General features: G+C 41.0%; 1 protein-coding gene across 1 annotated transcript; it reads right to left on the reverse strand.

Annotated features, from left to right (window-relative positions):
• Positions 1 to 2,277: 2,277 nt before the first annotated feature.
• On the reverse strand, positions 2,278 to 21,884 carry tarbp2 (TAR (HIV) RNA binding protein 2). Its single transcript, XM_072249838.1, has 8 exons — positions 21,749 to 21,884; positions 20,398 to 20,567; positions 18,380 to 18,482; positions 15,683 to 15,755; positions 14,394 to 14,511; positions 8,980 to 9,107; positions 6,411 to 6,600; positions 2,278 to 4,775 (listed from the first exon to the last, which is right to left on the reverse strand). Exons 1-8 carry the CDS (start codon positions 21,799 to 21,801, stop codon positions 4,618 to 4,620), a joined length of 993 nt encoding a protein of 330 aa, XP_072105939.1. The 5' UTR covers positions 21,802 to 21,884; the 3' UTR covers positions 2,278 to 4,617.
• Between the last annotated feature and the right edge of the window lie 825 nt (positions 21,885 to 22,709).

The raw sequence follows: 22,709 nt of genomic DNA on the forward strand, positions 1-22,709 counted from the left end.
CAATCCCTTGGTGAAGGGATTCAAAGCACTTATGACACATATATAACCAAAGCCAGCCTCAGCAACAGTAATAGCATAAGCCTCTATTTTCATCTGAAGATCTAAGGGTTCAATGAGCTTTGCCGGGCGACTTGTTACATCTCACTATTTAGCTAGGTGATGTGAGGAATATTCGCTCTCTTAGGGTCCACTGATAGCAGTGAGTGCAGCACCCTTGGGAGAAGACTTTTCTCTAGTCCCCAAACATGGTCAAGCATTGGTTGGAGATGTGCAAACTGGTTAGCTCCCTTGACTTGTTAAGTGTCTGGTAACACCTCCAGATTTCACTGCCCTTATCTGAAGTTCTGGACACATATCCCCAACCAACGTTATCTATGTTTCATGGGCATACATTTTATGTTTTGGCAGCCTCCTCACAGCCAGATCCACCCTGTCAAGAAATATCTCATGCTTCAATCAAGCAGGCTTTTAGGCTCTGGGCCAAGCACAAGGAGACAATATTTAAGGCTCCAGCAGCCTTGCAAAAGGCGCTCACTGACCACTCAGTGTGCCAGAGGAATGCATGTATAGTGGCTTAGTGGGTACTCAGAACTAAGAACACATGGGTAGTGTGGAAGATGCTGTTCGAAACATCAGACAGAGCTTTAACAGGAAGAGTTTCTGCACCTGATATCGAAGCCAAGCCCATTTATGTTCCTTTGCATTAATAACTGGAATGAGATGACCTGGGTGTCAAACCTATTGACTAATAACTCAGCCAAGTCATCAGATGGACTAAGCCTAAACAGGACAAACAAAAGAGTGATGGCAGAGATAAGGAAGGGTCATATCTACATTGCCCAATCAAGTTGTTTAGGGTCTTTGTTTGTCATTGGTTAATTAAGGGATGGAGCTAACTAGGACAGTGATGAATTCCTAGAAGTAGGGCATTTAATTTCATGCAGAAGGGAAAGGTCAGGCAGCTGATGGAACCTTTGAGCTGGTCTTGACTGGATGTGGTTTGCTGGGAAAGATGATGTCCAAGAGAAAGTATCACAGAATGATAGCACTGCACAGCACTGAAGATCAATCCCCAATGGGCAAAGCCTAGGGTCTGGGAGTCCACTGAGGAAGTTGAAGGCCCAAGATTTGTGAGTGTGAGTCTGCCTGTTCAGGGGTTGGAGGACGGTTTGTGCATGTTGCAGAGTGGGAGGAAGAAAAGGGGCCTGTTTCATTGTTGTTGCTTGTGTGGTCTTAATGCAAATGGATTATGTTACAATATACATGTGATAAATAAATTAATCTTAATCTGACCTTGTTTAAAGTGTAATCAGCAGACAACACCCATTCCAATATTCTGGAAGAATTTCAATCCAAGTATCTGAATACTGCAGTGAGGTTTCCTCACTAAACCAAATCTTGGAACAATTTAACTAGTGTAAGCATGCCCATTAACAAAAGATGGATGGCTCGATCATCACCCCTTCTATCTGATTCTGATAATCTCAAAAATGATGTGGGGTGTTAATTGGAGAGCTTTCCTTCTCTTTTCCCAGATCCAGTGTATCACTTGGCAGTTGCATGTATTGAGCAAGTTTTGATGTCAATACCACAATATAGCTTTCTGTCAAGCAGGACCTGAAGAGACCTGAACATTCAGAGGGAGTTGAAGTGCAATTTTGTTCCCACCTGTCAATTTTATCCCCTCAGGAAGGCTTACACCTCTTGGTAAATACATTTCCAAAGATCTGGTACCTTACCTGTGTGCTCGTTCTTCACATGCAAGCCACAATGGTGTCTGCAGGATGTTCTAGCACAGGAGCATTTGATATGGTCTACATCAGGCTTTCGATTTCGCCAGACTATATATCAATCAGGAGCTGTAATGTGGAGGTCAACTGAAATGTTACGAGTGATATCTTGGCTGAGGTCAGCCATATTTCTGATCTGAATAAATTAACTGCTCAGTGAGTAAACCCGAGCCAATGAGTACACTGCTGGTTGAAGGTGTGATGGGTGTTAATTGTGGCCATTGTCTTAAACGTGTGCATTTGGCATTCCCACAGCTGAGTTCCCATTCAATGTGAACTGACACTGGAAAGGTGGGCAGAGAAATGTCATACTAAGTGCCTATCAAATTTCTTTGCCTGTTAAATGAAAGGGAAAAGAAACTGTAAACACTGGAAATCAAAAGAGTTACACTCAAGGCAAGATTTCTTTCCCTTTCCTCCACAGATGTCGATAAAATAGATGAGTGTTCCCGCATCTTGTTTGCTTTCCCAAACACAGTTTCTTTGTGGATTTCCCAAACACATGAACTCTCATGGGATAAATAAGCAAAACATTCCCAAAGCCTTGCAGAGTAAAAAGAATGCAATTTATGAAAAAAACCTTACATTATTTTTGTTTTCAGAACTACCAGTTAAGAGATTATGCATACTTAAAAACATTAAAATCATCACATCAACTTCAATGAAAACACAACATTTCTTTTATCAATAAAAAATGAACTCCAACAAAGCATTTGTATAATGCTTTACCCAGAACCACATTTGCTGGGTGAACTGTGCACTCATTGTGTGGTCAAGGACAACTTATTTCAAATGGGGGAATGGCATGGTTCAGCCAGCACCAGAAAAACACTTCCTCTGCCTCATCCCATCACTAGGGAAAAGAATTCTTCTCTAGCAACTGCATCAATTTTTTTAATGTATTTATAATAAGCAACTGACCAAAGAATTCTCAACTCAACATGCCTTCAAACAAAACCTTGAGGAACACTTGACAGCACCACTATGACTTTCCCCTCAATTTTCAAGATAGTTAGCAAAAGATCCTTAAGTGAATCAAACTGTTTTTGTCATGGACTCACACTGATTGAGAATGTTGAGAGCCATTTAGTACCCCCACAGTAATTAATTGGAACTCTAACCTCATCGGTTGAAAGAAATTTTAATCTACAGAAGTTAACTTATTGTGTGGATGTCTTCTAAATTTTCTTCCAATTGCTCTCTCTCCACCTCTCGCCCTCAAACTCCCTTCAATACACAACTACCTTTCCAAAAGGTACTGAGACACAGTGCATTACCCAAGTGACAAGTCACTTAATAGGTACTCAGAAAGCAACAAATCCTATACACGTCTGATGACATTTTCTACAAAGGGAGGTCAGTTAACTCACTGCCTGCTGCACAAGTCAAGGATCAGCCTTGAGACTCAGTATCTGGCCAAACATCCGAGTGGCCAGTGTTTCATCAACCACGGGCAATTTCCTACATTATAACAGTGAATGCACTTTAGAAGTACCATATTGAGTATAAAGCCAATGAAGTCCTTAAGACATAAAAGTGCTATAGAATTTCTAATTCTTTTGTCCTTTGCTTTACTGAAAGAGCACATTCTATCTTTTAATTAAGGTCTACGTTCACTGTAGAAGCTGCAAAGTCTCATAATGTTGGGCCCTTATTAAGGGTGCATTTCCCTATCAACATAAACATTGTGGGATAATTACGCATGTTTGTTACATGATCCCGTTTTCGAACACAAGTATACATTGGAGAAAAAAAACAGAAATCTGCCCTTTGTGTAGCATACAGCAATTACTTTAACTGAAGTATGGTGTGACATATGGTCACTTAGTAGTGCACATTCTTTGATTAACCTGATCCCTGGATTGCGAAAGTTCCAAAAATGATAAATAACATTTCAAATAAGCTTTATAATACTTAACAGAATAAAAAAGAAACCATATCTAATTGCTGTAGCTTATCCTAACCTCCCACCACCCCACAGCTGGACAACTATATGCAGGGATGCTGAAAAAGCTGTATTGTACTGAAGGAACACCAGCAGACAAGGACCTCTGATAGAGATCAATCAGAGCCTTTCTTTGAAAGGAACAATCAGTAGCTTCCCACTGCTCAGACAACCTGGTCTGGATCAGGCCTGGGCGCACTGAGAAATCATCAGGCACACAATGCCATAAAGTGATAGGACACATGCTAGTAAATGGGATTAGTATAGATGGGTACTTAGATGGTTGGCATGGATATAATTGTTCAAGGAATCGGTTTCTGCAATGTATGAATCAATAACACCATGTTGACACAATATTAGGCTAATTACTGACTGTAACAATCACATCAGGTGAGTGCCTTAAGTTTGGCCCATTAAAACACTTTACATTTTCAGGGAAAATTGGATTAAAAGAATCACAGTAGATGCCAACAATACTGAAGCAATTCGACTAGAACTACAATAAGTAGGGCTAGGGTGCTACTTACAACCACACTGGGCTTCTTAGTAGCAGTTTTGGAAAACTCTTGAGTAAAATGTTTCCCAATAGCAAGTCAGCCAAACAATGAACTAAAGACCTGTGGGTAGTGAACATGGGAGAACATTTTGTAATCAATCACTTATTTAAAATAAACCTTCAGATCCCTTTGTTCTCCCAGACCCACACCACATTTTTATATCCTAAAATTTAAAAAGGCACCTGGTAGGCAGAGCAGCAAGGAACTTTCAGTCAAGTGCACACATTGTGAAATTCAAACTGTTGATGTAAAAAAAATATTTCAGTTTGGGAGCAAAAGAAAATTGTGCTGGTCAGATGAAGAGTAACATCATTCAACATTCGACTCATTTTCCTCCAGCCATTATTTTCAGATACTGCAGTGCATTGTGAGCTGCATTGGCACGGGCGCAATCCCTTGTTGAGGCAGATCCATGGCAGACGGTGGTGGGTTGAGTGGATAGCTCCACTAAACATTGGTATAAACCACTCAAACTCAACTCTTCTGGGGGAGGGGGAAAAATAAGACACTGGGGTTATCAGACATTTTGAAAAACAGGATCAGCCACAATATGTCTATATCAATGAATCAGTCTTTTCACAACAGCCTTTCTCTTAAACTATATTAACTGGTCATGCTTTTTCCCCAAAAACTGCAAATTAAATATTAAGGTGCAACTTCTAAGTGGGAAATTAACCATAACGGAGAGGAATGAAAGATGAGATTGTAAAGTGTGTATAACCCTACTAAAGATTAACCCGAACAACAGAGGAAATGAAAAATAATTGCAGAGTAAATAAATACAGGTCATCATATTTCAGTGCTCAACTACCCCAGAATTTGAGTTTGCAACCCTGTAGTCAAGCACGGAATTGCGGCACTGCTGTTAGTGCCATGTTTCAGATAAGAGCAGTAAGTTCCCTACAATGCCAGTGAAGTCAAATTAACTGATCACTCTTCTCACTTACTGTGTTGAGTTATTGTTGGATACAAATTAGCTGCAGCATCTGACCATGTCAATGTTACACTTCAATCAAGGCACTTTGAGATGTTCCAAAACTGCAATCCTCTGGTCAAGATGGCGCCAAGTGGCAGTCTTTGTTGAGGTCATGGCTCAGACTTAGTTTTTTAATTTTTGTTTAGGTTTGTACAGGTGGAACTGGAGATAGAGAATGGAGTTAAGGATCACATTTGTGTTTAAGGACAGGGATGCCGGGAAGCTAGAGGTCAGGCCGGAGGCTAGGCTTCCACTCTGTGCTTGAAGGCCAGCAACGTGGACGTGGGCCAAAAAACATCCAGGGTTGGATGTCTGGACGGCACAGGAGGAGGATAAGGGCTGGTGCACCCCCCCCCCCCAACCCATGCCACTCAGCTCAGTGAGTCATCGGTATATTTCAGAATCCGAGTTCCATGTGGGCAGGAGACATGAGGGCCAGTGACCCTCTCAGTACACAAGTTGGTGGAGACCAGAGTTCAAGGCCTAGTGTTTGGGGTCCTGGTAATCAGAGAGTCCTGCATTCAAGGCCTGGAGTTCAGGGTCCCCATTCATCATCATCGGCAAGTCCTGGGGTTGATACCAAAGATTGAAGACTGAAAATCTTCAATGACCAAAGCCCTGAGCTTGCAAGTCCACTGGAGAAGTTGAAGCCAGTCCACTGAAGGCTGGAGACTGCTTGTCTTGAAGTTGAAGGTGTATGAGCAAGAGTGGGTGGGAGGGAGGGAGGGAGGGACAGGACTTGTTTTTCTGTTGTTGTATTGTTGCTTGTTCTGTTGTGTTCGGTGTTGTTCTACTGAACATTGTGGGCATGTTACGTTGGCCATGGGCTGCCCCAACACATCCTTAGGGTGTACTGATTTGCTAACGCAAATCTATGTTTTGCTATATATGTGATAAATAAAATATGAATCTGAATCCAAAGAGCAAATATTCCTTTCCATTTTATAGCCCTCCAAATTAACCGATTCCTAAGCTAATTATCATTTGTTCCTGATAATCCAGGTAATATCAGAGACTGATCTATCTGCAGTCTCAAAGATACAAAGGGAGTAACAAAGCTATAAATCATCTTACCAATACTACTAAACTTAGATTAATCCATGCCAGATGGAACAGACCCCATTTGGCCATAGGTGACTTACCAATGTCCAAGTAACTAACATCGAACCGCTGCTCTTCTGCCAACTCCCTCAACATCTGGCAGAAGTTGGAGTTGACAACACCAAGTGGATGGCTCTTGAGGTGCATAATCCTTTCTCCAGCCGAATTCCGGAGCGAGTCCCATGTGCAACCCGTGTTCTTGCCCCTTGAGCAATCTAACTTACCAACCATCTATAGGTAAAGAGGTGGAGAGTGACAGTGAGAAAAAGCCAAATGACTGGAGATGTGCAAAAGTGGTGTTAGTTAATTTTGCATTTGTTTCCACTCTTACAACCTCCCTTTCCACCCACTATCACACTAGAGAAAAGGAAACAGATGGATATGCTGATGTGCACAAAATGTGATTTTGAGTGGCTGGGTTGAATGGTGTGTCTGTTTTGCGATCTTGATACAAGTTAAGAAAGCCCCTCTGCACCAACAAACACCAGCTGACAAGAGAACCAAAGTGGCTTTCTATAAAAAAACAAGAATAATTATTAAGAATTCAAGAAAAAAATGAAACCGGGGTAGACCATCTCCACCTCCCACCCCCCCCCAATACTCTGCTCTGCCATTCTATACAAATTGCTTTTATTGGGTGAAACTGGAGTTGGCAGCCCCAGTCAGAATCACCAGTTTATAGCTATTGAAACTTCAAGTCTTGACCTTCCAGGCACATGCTACCAGATGTAGAAGGACAAGACTCACCATGTGACCTCTGACACCTAATCAGTCACTAAGCTCTGCCACTGGATTCCAAATTAAGTCCAACAATAAGGCCCAGAATTGCCGTGAATCCTCCAGCAATTATGCTAAGAGGATGTAGGGAAACAGAGAAAAATAAATTTAAGAAACCTCTGAGCCCGTGATGGGTCAAGACCTTTGCTCTACCTTCTGTCAAATCCTGTTGGGGGTATTCCAGGATTGGGGTGTTTTCAACGTGCAGCCCAAGGACTGGATGATACTGAGCATTCATCACCTGACTCCAAAGAGAGAAGGAGTAGGGGTACAGGGACTGAAGGTGGCCACTTCAGGAAGTGAGCTAGATACAGCCTGATGTATCTGTGCAGGGCTGACATTAGCGTCACAGGATTAAGATATCAGTCTGGCATCTCAGTCAAGAGGCTATGTGTTCCACCATCAAAGTGAAGGTGTCTTTGTACTCTCGGGTTCCACTGGTGATCTTCAATTTTTCTTTCAGCAAGTCACAGATTCATACAGCACAGAAACAGGCCCTTCAGCCAAATAACTCCATGTTGACCGTCAACCACCCATTTATACTAATCCCACTTCTGCGAACCACATTCCCATCAACTCTCCCAGATTCGACCATTCGCCTACATACTACAAGGTAAGAGTTATGTAGGAGCCATGTGTCATGTATTTACTTGCCTGCATTGTATTTGTGTTGCGCATGCTCACTCTGGGTTAAGGTAATTTGTCATGTGGGTTTGGGTGCCGGTTAGCAGGCGGCGCACGGCATTAGGTGTCAGTTAAAAAAAAAGGGTGGAGAGAGCTTCCCTTTGTTTGTGAATGCAAATACAAATGCCCTGAGCTGAATTAGAAAAAAACACAACGAATTGTAAAATAAGTCTCATTACACATACCAGGGGCAATAAAATTCCTGAATCAGTAAAGCAAGTGGGAGATTGTGCGAACCCAACAATCTGAATTACTTTACACCTATGACCATGTAGCTAAGTACAGTTCCAATGTCGTATTTAAGTTTACTGACAAAACCACTGCTGTTGGCTGAATCAGCATATACTGTAGGAGGGAGATTGAAACAACCAACCCTTCACACAATGTCAGCAAAACCAAAGAGCTAATAATTGACTACAGGAGGAAGAAGCAGAACCAATGAACCTGTCCTCATTAGGGGAAAGTGGTAGAAAGGTTCAGTAGCCTTAAATTCCGTGGTGTTAACATATCAGAGGATCTGTCCTGGGACAAGCATACAAGTGTCATCACAAAGACACAATACCTCTACTTTCTTCGATGTTTGCGTAGATTTGGCACGTCATTTAAAACTGACAAATTTCTATAGATGCACAGTAGAGAGTATCCTAACTGGCTGCATCATGGCCTGGTATGAAATGCACAGGAATGGCGAAGTCTACAGAAAGTAGTAGATACAGCCCAGTCCATCACAGGCAAAGCCCTCCCCACCATTGAGTACATTTACACGGAGCATAGCCACAAGTAAGCAGCATTCATCATCAAAGCCTTCAACCATCCAGGCCATACCCTCTTCTTGCTAATACCATTGGGCTGGGGGTTGTGCACAGTACCTACTGTAGCTGGATAGAAGCAACCACCACTTCAAGATCCAAATACCGTTGGGTTCTCCAGCAACTGCAGTATGAAGATTTTTCCCACCCACCATGTTGCCCGCCAATCTAGCCCTTAACACAAGTTTGTACAATAGAGTTAATCTCCTACCTTGGCTCTGTACCTATGGTTTGAACTTTTACAGGACAAGTAGCAGCAAAGACACATTACTACTATCAGATCTGCTGGTCTGCCTCATTGTACAAATTGGTGCTCTATCAGCAATGTTCACATACTTACTATGGAAAACTGGTCATCTTCCATCTCAGCTTCATTCCCATCCCTCTGATCCACTGGAACATCATGGATCCTTGCTAACATCTTGGCAGCAGCATTGCGTTTTGCCAGCTTTTTTGACGTCCCACTTCCTAAAACAATATGACAGTGCAAATGAATGGACTGATCACATCTTAAATCCATTTTACATTGCTTTCTGAACTATTGAAAAGTTCTTGTTCTTAAGATACCCCAATGGACAAAATGTTCATAACCTCACAGACAGTTATTTATTATTCAGAATAATTGTTAAAAATGCTTCCTCAAGTGAACTGAAAGGTGTTAAAAGACATTCCAATACTGCCCTCCACCTGCCTCTTCTCAATGACACAACCATAATGGTGGATGCTCAAAATTTTGAAGCCGGTCTGTAGCAGCATTGTATTTTTACTGCAGAGAAGATGACTGAATTCAGAGATAAAGTGTGGTAACAGGATCTTCAGCCTACCAAGTCCACGCTAATCATCAATACTAATTTTATATTAGTAACAATTTTTCTTTGTCCCCACATTATCATCTGCTCCCTCCAGGTTCTACTCTAGTTGCAAATTAACTCATCTTGGGGATGTGGAAGGATTTCAAAGCACCCTGAGGAAACCAAAGCAGTCACAGGGAGGACATGCGATCTCCACATAGGCAGCACTTAAGATCAAAGTCAAACCCAGGTTGCTGGAGCTGTGAGACAGTGGCTTTACTCACCAAATCCAAGGAGACGACAAACTCAGAATACATAAGTTACGGTGGGTGGACAAAAAGAAAAAGACATCGACCTTCTAAAAGAGTTTGCATCTTCCAATCTAAAACTAGAAATTACCTGTTTGGCAGATGACCTTTAAACCGCAGACTATGGATGGTGTGGAAGAACCAGCTGATGACAGCACTTAAGAGGTATCCAGATGAGCACATTGACTCGCCTGGGCATTGAAGGCTATGGGCCAAGTCCTGCAAGATAGGATTAATATGGAACGGTGCCCACTTGTCAGCATGGGCATTGTGGACTGAATGGCCTGCTCCCCCCTTGTATGACTCTATAAACATTCATGTGTCATTCTACTTTCACAAAATTCACTAACATAATTGAAAGAGGAATCCATCCCATTCCCTAACCATTAACCAAAAATAATCAGATACAGAATAAAATTTGCTCTCACGGAACTTGTGAAGTAATAAAGCAACACTAAATTAAATTTTCCCCCAATTCGTTTCTTGATGCACACACAGATGATGTGGTTTTGGTTACAGAATATTGCGATTCAGCCTAGTTTCGAGGAGCACAATTCAACTGTAACATCAATATCACTTGTACAGTCTTGTCAAAGTACATATCTAACACCTGTTAAAGATTACTTCGAGAATTAGCAATGTTTCAGGGAAAACATTTCAGGGAAAACAACTTGTCAGATGGATAACTGTTCTCTTTCTTAGTGCTGGCACAAATAATTTTAAATCTGTGACCACAGCTATGACCCACTTCCCAAAGGAAATAGTTTCTCTCTGTGTTAAAACCATTAATTTTCTTGAAAATCTCTATTTTGGCAATGGAAGACAGACCAAATTTTTTCCAGTCTCTTTCTGTTTCTTCTCAGCCTGCACAGGATCAAGGATGACTCCCATTCTAAGTGACCGATGAGGTCAGTGTGGGACACACAAAGACTCTTGACAAGCAGATAAGATTGTTTGGGAGGTGTCCTCTTCTGCCATTTATAATCGCTCGTCATTTCTAAGATCAACCAAATACCAAAAACTTTAATACACCTGCCTTTTCCCAATTTAAAAAAAACCTTAAAATACAAGGAAACTGCTGCTTCATGATACATCATACAAGGTGCATAAAACTCTTTGCTTAGTGCCACAGTATTCTGAATGATTGCCAGCAGTTACTTTCAGAACTTAGGCTGGTGGAAATTTGGCACATGAAGCACAGCTGAGCACAAGACAATTATTAATTTAAAATCTGAGATTTGATGGATATCATTAATCAAAGGTGTAAAGGAATACAGCGTCATAAAGCATTACAGTGCAGAAACAGACCCTTTTGCCTATCTGGACTGTGCTGGTCCAGTTTTCTGTCTTGTCCAATCTACCTGCACCAGGATCAAGGCCTCCCCCATAGCTTTCCTATCAATATACTTATCCAGACCTCTTAAATGTTATGTTTGAACCCACATCTACCAGTTTTGCTAGCAGCTTGTTCCATACTTGCACCACCCTCTGAGTGAGGTAGTTCCCCCTCAGATTCCCCTTAAATATTTCACCTTTCACCCCAAACCTATGACCTCCAGTTCTAGTCTCACCCCAAAGGGAAAAAAGCCTGCTTGCATTCACCCTATCTATATCCCTCATAACTTTGTTTACCTCAGTAAGATCTTCCCTCATTCTCCTGTGTGCTAAGGAATAAATTCCTAACCTATTCAATCTACCCCTATAACTCAGGTCCTCAAGCCTCAGCAACATCCTCGTAAGTTTTCTCTGCACAGCTTTAAGCTTATTGATACTGTTCCTGTAGATAGGTGACCAGAACTACAAACAATATTCCAAAGTTGGCCTCACCAACACCTTGTACTCTACTGCATACCTCAGAACCCCACCATTCACAATACAAGTCTTATCCTGGTTTGTCCTCCCAAAGTGCAACAATTAAGACTTGTCTGCATTAGATTTCATCTGTTATCAGTTACCGAATGTAAAAACATAATTTTAAATGTGAGAAAGTCAATTGATGAAGCAGTTTAAATGAAATTAAGTCAATTATGCAAGACTGAGGTAGATGAAGGCTCATTCAATTTAAACTTTCATTTCCCCATGACGCAGGAGACCACTCAGGCTGCTGAATTTATGCCAGCTCAGAATTTCTGATTCTACCAGCCAATAAACTTGCCAGCCAGAACAACTTTGAGATGTATGAATGAACCAGAGCACCCATGGGAAAACCACAGCCGGAGGGTAAACATTCAATCCCCACCCAGACAACAGACATCAGGATCATACCGGGCTCCTGTAGCTGAGATGCAGCAGCACTACTTGCTGCATTATTGCTCTGCCCTATCACTAATTTTTGTTTGAAAAGTTGGGCTTACCCAACTTTAAAATGGCTCAATATATTAATTATTGTTAAAACTGCAAAGTTTCCAGTTCTGTGGAATTCATTACCCCAGATGGTGGTGGAGGCCAGGTCATTAGGTGTATTTAAGGCTAAGAATGATAGGTTCTTGATTGGTAAGGAGGTTGAGAAATATGGGGAGAAGGTAGGGAAATGGAGTTCAGAAAAAAAAACAGCCGTGATTAAATGGCAGGCAAATTTGATGGGCTGAAAGGCCTACTTTTGTCCTGACATCTTATGGTCTTATTAAGTTAACCTCCTTTAGAAGAGAGGCATTTCAATTTTAGAGAAGCTTTGTATTCATTGTCGAATATATGGGAGATATATTTGACTACATGTTGCACATTTTCATTGGAACTGGTTGATCAATGGTCAGCACTCAAATTTAACCTGTGAAATGTTTTGCTTGTTTGTGATACAGAATACAGTAATAAATATTTAAATTATCTTGTATTTATTTCTAGCCCGCTTGACCATTGTTATGCACAAAACAATGATATAGCTGCAAAGGTTGCTTTGTAAAATAAATTTTGGCAAGTCACAATTTACTTGGAGTGAACAAATGATCAGTTTGGAGATATTTTAAAGAATTGTCTCATAAATCTATACAGTGTACAGTATACTATAAATCAAAATAGCACACTTCTAACAGTGTTTCAAGATTTATGAAAAATTGCTTTACATTATTGAAAAGGTATTATTTGTTAACAGAAAAAAACTTTTCAAAACAAGACTGAAGAATTTTGCAAAAGGCCCTCTGTGCAGAAAGAGATAGAACATTAAATGGCATGTGCTCAGAACCAAAGGACAATGTATGGTCTATGATCAATGCATTTCATGGATTTTATATTGTCTTCATACTTCTTTGGGAAAAGAATACATACATGCATTTTGAATGACAACGGGTGAAACATTTTCTCCTGCACTATCTTTTGAACCATACAATTATCTGTCAAATACGTTTTTTGATCAAGGATCCAAGCATAGAATTTTGTTTTGGACCATTTTTTGCCCTCTAGTTTTTGACTCCCTACACTATGGAAAAGACTGTTACCACCTCCTTATCTATGCCTCTCATAATTTTAAACACTTCTATAACATCAATCCTCATTCTCCTAAGTTCCACAGAATGAAGAACAAACCTGACTAACCTCTCCCTGTAACTCAGGCCATCAAGTTATGGCAGCATCCGCGTAAATCTTTTCTGCATTATTTCCAGTTTACCCCACCTGTCCTATAACAAGGTGACCAAACTGTACACAGTATCCCAAGTGCAGCCTCACAAACAACTTATGGAACTGCAACATAATGTTCCAACTCCTGACTGATGAAGACCAGTGCTCTATACACCTGTCAATCTGTGATGTCACTTTCAATGAACAATGCACTTGTACTCCTTCGTCCCTGTCTTTAGGGGTCAATGTGGTGTGTGATGGCTACTCAGAGAAGAATTTCAAGTTGAATACTTTAACAATAAATGAGCCTTTGATAACGGTGAAAAGTTGGATATATGGAATTAGCCATCATATCACTGAATGCCAGGGAAAGCCACGTGGACCTACGCCTGGTCCTACGTTAGTGCATCATTGCAAGTGACACGCACAACCTGTCCTTCAGCAAGCTCAAAGGGGATTTTGACACTGACTTGGTTCACATGTCATCCATTCTAAAGGCTGATTTATACTTCTGCGTCAAATCGACACCGTAACCTACGTGAGTGGCCTACGCACGTTGTGAGCATTTATACTTGTGTGTTGGTGTGTCTGTGTCGCTCTGCAATTCGGGCACATCGCACATGCGCACACACCTGCCCGTGCAAGGCTTCATGGTCATGGCAGTCTTTCTCAGGGTAAACAAGTTTAAAGTGAGCGTCTTTTTTCATAAAAGCGAAATGTGTCCTCCATAATTTCGGAGGTCTGTAAAGCTTTATGGAAAATATTGCAGCCAGGGTTCCTTCCCTGCCCAATGGGAAGCTATTGCAGCGTAGGAGGAAATGCGATGCTACCAAGCGGGCCAATCTCAGTTGTTGTGGTCTGCGTTGCCGCAACCCGTAGTTACATTTTGGGAGAGGTACGCGTCAGGCTATGGCGTAGGGATCCACGTGGGCTCTGCGTAGGATTTGTGGCTACACCATACCTACGGCGTCAATTTGACACAGAAGTACAAATCAGCCTTTAATAACGTGACCAGAGGCAACACAAGGCTTTCACTGCATAACTGTTACAGAGGCAAGCACAACACACACTGGAGTACTTTAGAAGATGCAATGGGTTTGTACCTATCTCCAAGAATCTCTCCACTCTGCAGGTCATAGTGAACTCTTTCCTATGGGCAGGGCCTGATTCCTGAGTCACTGTATATTCTGGGAGTCTCCATCCTTTCTGAACCACTAGCTCCTACAAAGAAAGAGCACAAATTACCAAAACAAAAGTTACTTCTAAATATTCAAACACATTAACCACTATTGTCTGAGGATGCAAATTTGGCTCACTCCCAGAACTCCGCAGCACCTTGTCACTGATTAAACCTGTGGTCCCTCCAGGCACAGGCACAAAAGCCACTGTGCAACCCAGCTCTGACGTACAGCCTCGACAGAGGAAAATAAAACATCAAGATTGAATATGGATTTAAAGACTGCTTAACTTTTGCATATCAGTATCCAGTAAACATGAACATTCTAAAACAAAAAGGCACAATTTCTTCAACATCCCTTGCCCAACACATTTGGGACAATGCGCAGAGTTCTGGTCTCCACATTAATAAAAAGGAATATAGAGGGATGGAGGGAGGTACAAGACTTGGTGTAATGACATCAGAATTGAAGGCATAACTGTCAGGAAAAACCTTAATAGGCTGGATACACAAAATTCTGGAGGAATTCAAGTCAGGCAGCATCTATTGAAATAAATAAACAGTCGATGTTTCAGGCCCAATTTCCTCTCCTATCAGATTCCTTCATCTCCAGCCCTTTACCTTTCCAGCTATCTGACTTCCCCTCCCCACCTTTTTATTTTGGCATCTTCCCCTTTCCTTTCCAGTCCTGAAGAAGGGTGTCAGTCTGAAAAGTCAACTGTTTATTCATTTCCATAGATGCTGCCTGACCTGCTGAGTTCCTCCAGCATTTTGCATGTGTTGCTTTAGATTTCCAGTATCTGCAGAATTTATAATAGACTGGAGCTCCCCCCCCCCCAAAAAAAAACGGGCTTCCCTCCTCCAAAACAGATGTCATTTAACCAACATCTAAAATTATGAAGAACTTTTATAGGAGAAAGGAGAGGGAAAAAGACATCAAAGCTAGGGCCCATAACTCTCCAACACACTCTACAGAAACTTCATTCCTCAGACTGGATAGACTGCAGAACCTGTCATCAGAAGGCATGGTTAAAATGACACGGGATCAGTGGATCAAAGGGATAGTTAGATAAACACAAAGGGAAGAGAAATGGGATAAGAGGATGAATTAAGTAAAGCAAGAAGAGGCACTTGTGTGAGGCTCCAGTGCAGCAAATTCTCTGTAAATTTAAGGAATTCAAAAATATAAGGTTTGGGGAAACAAGACCACAGTACCTGTAAGGCCCCCACAGGGTTACATTCTGCCAGTTGTGCAGAGCTGGAGCTTTTAGATTCGTTGCCAGAGATTCTGCAAGAGAAAAAGAGAGCAGTAATGAGAAATACCAACATCACAAGTATTTTTAATTTGTTCTGAGCATGACTTTTTAGACAGTCCCTCCTCCCTCAACTAAGCTGAGGAAATAAAGTCGAGGGATACGCTCTTCAATCTCCGTACAATCCCAGTCCTTTAACCCATTGCCACATTGATTCATTGGTTCCTGGTTTTGAGAAGTGATGCTCTGTAATTGATATTTATTACCTGGATGCCACACTTTGGGCTAATGTACTTTTCAGCCATGTACCTCGTGCCCTACAGTGACACAGCATGGGATTTGGGGCATGGCACAGATAGATAACACAAGACAATTAAATAGTGACTCTCAAAACCCAGATGAAAAAAAATCGGTTCTCAAGACTTCAGCAGTTTGAATGAACTCAGTGCTAGTGCATGACTCAGTGCACCACTGCACAATAGGACAGTAGAAAGTATCCGAGGACAGTACATAGAGAATTTCCTTTCATACCTAGCCTCCACAGTGACTTGGCTGAAATTGACAACTCAGCTGTTAGTGAATTAAAGCATGATAATGTACTGGACCAAGAACAAAGGAGGTTACAAGTTCATATCCCACCAAATTGTGAAGCTGAATTCAATAAATCCAGTAATTTGTGTGCTTGAGTCAGAAGACACAAGGCCATAAAATGCTGGTTTCATTGCAGAGTCTGGACCTGCTCCTGTGTTAATGCTACACTAGATGATTAAATTTTAATACCCACTAGTTAACAAGTATAATTTTGCTAACATTAGCTAATTTCCATGAACATTTTTTGTAAGGAAGACTGCTTTGTGGTGTAAGTGCTTTAACACAGATAAGGTTAGAGCATTCCACATTTATACTACACATCTTAACTTCAGAAAGTTGACTTCCCTCCTCCTTTCTAGCCCAGAGTAGATCCATCTCTTGATCCTCCATGGCTAGATTGAGCATGTGAAAACGATCATTCTGCTAAAGGTAAGGTAATGGAGTAACTCTGCATTATCAAAGACTTGAGTTAAATGGAAAGAGATCATTTTTAAAATTAAAAAGTGTATTTGCAAACCGTCTTATTAAGTCCTTTTTATTTAAAACGGAACATTTAAGCGCTGTACATATGACCTAGTATGGAATTTAGCGACTTTTGTGCAGATAAACACAGCAGCTACTTTGCACACTGCAAAATTCAATAAATAGCAATGAAACATACACCTTTGATGGTGCTGGCCAAGACAAGAGAAAAACTCCCTGCTTGCTTTCAAATAGTACTGAGGGACTTTTACAGTTCCCCATTTAAATAGGTAATTCCAAGCATTTCCAAGCATTAATGGCATAACAGTCAGAACATACAGATTAATGCCTTTAAGAGCATTTTGTATTACTACATTTTATTCCTATCCATGACTATCACTAGAACGACGTCATCATATAAAAATATAATAGTTACCACAAAGTAAATACTCCTTTTAAATAAACAGATTTTTGACTAAAAAGACAGCTGTACTATTTATCTTACATTAACATATTTAATCAGAACTGTGAATAAGTGGCCTTGGAAGACTGAAGGTCTCTTGCCTGGAACAGTTACAGTACTATGCTTAATTCCAAATAGCATAGATTTTTATGTCAAGTTTATCTTGTCTTTTTTTAAACTCTGAACAGACTGCCCCACTAAAAGGTTTGTGGACAAACCGATACCAAGTTTCCAACATATTCAGAACATGAAACTCATGACTATTGCCTAAAGTCCCAGGTCCTTTCCAATGAAGTCCAACTATGTACAATATTTATTGACACAATATGCAAGACATTAACATTTGATGTCCTTCATATAGACTGAAGGTAGCTTGTAGTACCTGGCCTGTACTAAGCTATCGCTTGGGAAAAAAGGAATTTGCATTTATATAGCGCCATCACATCTTTCAGAAACATTCCATAATGTTCACATACAACAACTTGCTTTGAAATGCAGTGACTTATGTAGGCAAACGCAGCAGCCATTTTGCGCACAGCAATATCCTGCAACAAGCAATGAGATGAGTAACCAGTGAAATTTTGGGAGTATTCAGGGAGAAATTTTGACCATAGAACATGGGTGAACTCCATGCTCTTATTTTTTTTTAAATACTCGTGGCAAACAGTTTTCCACATCTATCTCAATCATTTAGGATACATAGATAGGATCATGGTTCACCATCACATCAGAACAGCACCTCTGATCCACTCCTTTGGATCAGCAGAGAATTTTAACTTGGGTAACAAACAGGGACATGATAATGGGGATGGGGAGGGGAGGGAAGATGATTGTTACAAGATTCCTGCTCGTGATCAGCCAGCGTCCTCTGGTCAAAGTGCAGGTGTGTGAACAATAGGGTGCAAGATAATTGATACTAGAGTACAGCTGCTTCTCCAACATGTTAACACTTGCTGCCAAGGCTCATTCTAAAAGGACTAGGCAGTTAATAGGAAGTTGACAGCATCTATGGAATGGTTTCCCTGCATACGTCACTGCCTTTAGGAGAGATGGGCATGGAGGAAGGGCAGGTAAAGGATTGAATGTCACCGTTACAAGATGGAATAGAAAGATCTTTCTAGGTGCAGGTAGCTATTCACCTACTTGACTCCATCCAACATAGGCTCCAACATGTTTCCTCCCTTTAGTAATTTCAGGGCAGCTTCTGCTGCCTTGTGTTTTGCTGCCTTTTTGCTAGGCCCCTGACCTGAGGGGGGGAAAAAAATCAATTAAAACACAAAGTAAGATTTAAATAAAAGTCACGAAACAGGTGCAAACACAGAACAACCAGTTTCTATGACCACTTCAGCCCTGAAACCTCATTGCCAAATTGAAACAGCTGGTCTCAAATTGGTCAGTTTATATCCTTTTTATAAGTGCGCCAAGTTTGCCTTGTTGCCAGCACTCAACTGAAGCACAATAGTGCCGTTAAGCTGTCCCAGTACAGAAGTATAAGCATATAAGTTGATATTCCAGTGCAGAACAAGGGATCACTGGACTTTAGGACTAAGCTTCACTTGCAGGTGGTAAACATCCCATGGTACTGGAAGAAAACATGAAAGCCTGATCAAAAGTTCCTTCCTCGACCAACAAAATGCTCAGAGCTGCTTGTAAAATATTAATATACACTAAACAGGCACTGTGAATAGTTACTGCAATAAAAGAATCCCAGCATTTCAAAGGAATCTACACAAGATGTTTTTCTTTAGATTTGCAGTTATCAAATGATTTGTGCATGGTGGACAAGGTCACATCTAGCACACCAGATCCATCTTCTAAACAAACAATTTTATCTGCGAGCATCTCGTTAAAAAGAGCATCGGTCTGGCTTTAAGGGTAGAATAACTCATTAATTAAAAGCTTTTTATCAAAGTTGATCCAGCCAATTAAGAAACGGTTTTACTTAGAGTGGCAAGAATGTGGAACATGATACCACATGAAATAGTTGAAGCCATTACATGTGTACATTTACTTATGCAACTGTTCATTCAGAATCAGTTACCCAAATAAATGTAAGAGAGGAATGAATTGGATGAGATGAAATAGAACCATGTGCAGTGAAATGCAGGCATAGAATAGATGGGCTGAACAACCTATCCCTGTGCTCCAACTTTGATGCAAGAATTCTAGTTTTAGATTGTCAGAACAAATTCTACTCGAGACCATTCATTGCAGATTTCACCTGTAAAGTGAACTGTATAGTGCTTCACATGAATCAGCTTTGGACCGGCAGCCATTACATTGATTAAGGATGGCATTCTTCCCAGTCATCATATTGATGTCCGCGTAATGTTCCCACTAGAAGATCCTGTACTTGTCAATTTCAAAACTGATACAAACACAGTGAACACCACTACTCCTGCATGCCCACTAAACAGGTTTCTTACTCAAGCTGCTTCAAAAGAAACATAATGACTATATATTATGAACAGCGCTGTGTGCCCCACTGAAAAAACGTTAACCTTGAAGATAAAAAAAACAAACTGTACTCTGCACACAAAAGAAACAAAGTTAACATCTGTATGGCAGCAGGAGTGGAAAAAAAGGTAAAAAAGATAAAAGTTTAGAACACAAGATTGAGGAAAAAAAATCTTAAAATACCCACAAACCATCAAGATGTCTGGCACGGTAAAATCTTGCCAATACAGCCAGTACCAATTCTGACACCAGAATATTATACATATAGAAATCACTTTTCCCTTTAACAATGCCATCCCTGCACAACAACTTCAACAAAAGTCAACACAACATTTTATTTTTATTTATTGAGATACAGCCCTTCCTTCAGGCCGCACCGCCCAGCAATCCCCGATTCAACCCTAGCCTAATCACGGGATAATTTACAATGACCAATTAATCTACCAACCGATGTGTCTTTGGACTGTGGGAGGAAACTCACGTGGTCACGGGGAAATCGTACAAACTCCTGACACGAAACGGCAGGTATTAAACGCAGGTCGCCGGTACCGTAAAGTGTTCTGCTAACCACTATGCTACCATGCCGACCGTTCTAATAAATTAAAGCATTTATTGCTATTTTCAAAGTGTACAACTTGAATAGATGTATAAGGCATCACAAACTCCCTCGTCGCCTTGAAGGAACTTCCAAATGAGAAACAAACCTGTGCAATTAATATCTCCGACTGTGACTCGGAAAGTGAAATTAGGTTGGTGGGCTTGGCCCTCCGCTTTCAACAGGTCATACACCGGTGTCTTTCCAATCCTTGTTCCATACTCCTGCAGTAAACTAATAGGTGTCTTTCCAGGGTTTGAGGCCAGCATTTGCTCAATACTGTATAATAAAAACATAAAACAAGTAAATTTGTAAGACTTCAGCAGAGAGATTAGAGATGAGCAGCAGTTTGCAAGCTGAAAGCAACAGATTTGTAGTGGAAAACAGGACCGGGAAGACTAAAATGTTAACATCAGGAGCAGGAAGACAAGATGACTGATCACCAGATAAGTGGTGGTATCCTATGGTGAGTGACTTACCTACCGACAACCACCACCTTTCCGCTATCTCTATATAGCACAAGCCAGGGATGTGATAAAATGTGAAAGTTCAATATTTAAGGTGACAGCTCACAACGACCTACTCAAAAGGAATAAATGCTTGCCTTTCTAGTGATGACTACCTAGAGGAAAATTAATGGATTGAGGGAAGGTGGGTGAAGAGGTTTAATAAATGCGTGAAGTTATTCAAGTTTGGGATTAGGATAAATTTTGGGAGGATTGTTTTAGGGAATGGTAAAATACTTTTCAAATTTAGCTTAGTTATGGGGAGAGGGGTACGTGGCATTAATTTCCGGCACCTAGAGTTTTTTTCTCTTTTTCTAATAAGTCAATTGACCAGATGGTCTCAATTGTTGTAACCAAATGCTCACGAAAGTCTGTGCACCTTCCAGCCCAACAGCACAAGCAAAAAGTTGAGATGATGTTCGACCCGGGGGCTCTATCTGCCTTCTCATGTGTATGCAAAAGATCGATGAGACTTTTGGAAGAACATAATCATTCTCGCTGCAACATTCTGCTGGAGGAACTCAGTGGCAGCATGATTTTTTTTCGGGGGGGGGGATTGGAATGAAACTGCCAACACTTTCGAGTCGAAAAATTTGGGGATCAGGATAAATTTTGGGAGTGTGTAAAATACCTTTTTAAAGTTAACAAGGGGAAATAGGGTACGTCCCATTCATTTCCAACACCTGCAATGTTTTGTTTCTAAGTTAAAAACAATGACCAGATGGTCTTAATTGTTCTCGATGTTGGGGGAGGGGGTGCAAACATTTGCACTTCAACTAAAATCGCAAAAGACTGTCATCACACTGATGTTTCGGGGAGCTTGCTGTGCAGATTGAGCACCGCGTTTCTAAATCAGAAACGTCCCGGTGAGATGAAGATAAAGCTTCTACTCAAAAGCAATGAACAAAGACTTTTTTTCAAGAGGGTCCGATTGGACATGCATCTCCACCGTACCTGGGACAGCTAGAACTCTTCTTTACTGCAGCAGCGGCCCGATCCTCCGTCATCCCAGACAACACTACCGGTAATCGTGGCTCAAACGGCGACAGCGGCAGCAGCTCTAATCCCTTCACGGTCCCGCATAAGCGCTGGCGCGGATGCCACTGCGCAAGCCCACACCGGGCCGCTAACGTCACTTCCTGGTCAGGGTGACCGGTGGAGAAGAGCGCGGAGAGCATTAAGCCGGCGAGTTTGCAGCGGTGTGAGGGAAGAGATGTTATCTCTCCTAAACAAGTTCCCAAGTTGCTGTTTTCAAAGTTCGCATTTTTAAACTTTTGCTGAGAAGGCATTCCGCCCACCTTGCTACACCACCTATGCCTCCTCTTGATTTTCTCTCAGCTTTCCACTTAAATATAGCAATGGTTTCTGCCTCTTTTCCCGTAAATAAGCTTCCCTTGTTTTCTTTATTCGTTTTTTTTGGTTACTTATCTATTTAAAGTTGTAAAATGAAATAAAACCATCCTACCACCGTTAAATTTACTTTGTGCAAAATGGGGAAAAATCACCTTAAAATAAGCTCTCCGTCAGGTTTTGAAGCATATTGATAGTAAATTAGCCAAAAGTACTGCAAGTATTTGAAGCAACCTGTTACAGAAATGAAGTGGGAGAGAAGGAAGGTGCTAACATTTCTTCAGCATTCTTGGGCTGTTCTTCTAAGTTCAGCTTTCTAGCATTAATAACATTTGGAAATTTTAAACACGTAATCATGAAGGAACTGGTTTTAAAATTATAAAATGAAAACAAGCCATTTATCAGGTAACAGCCATGTTATACAGTTCTTGCTGTTCACAAAAACATGGGACGGTTGCTGATGCGTTGAGGGAGAGGCTTGCTGGAAAAGAGGAATCCAGATGAATTTTGTTTAAACTACAGTGGGCCCAGATATTTATCATCTGTCGTCCTTGAACACACTAAT

The sequence above is a fragment of the Mobula birostris genome, chromosome X, assembly GCF_030028105.1.
Source record: "Mobula birostris isolate sMobBir1 chromosome X, sMobBir1.hap1, whole genome shotgun sequence".
NCBI classification, from domain to species: Eukaryota; Metazoa; Chordata; class Chondrichthyes; order Myliobatiformes; family Myliobatidae; genus Mobula; species Mobula birostris.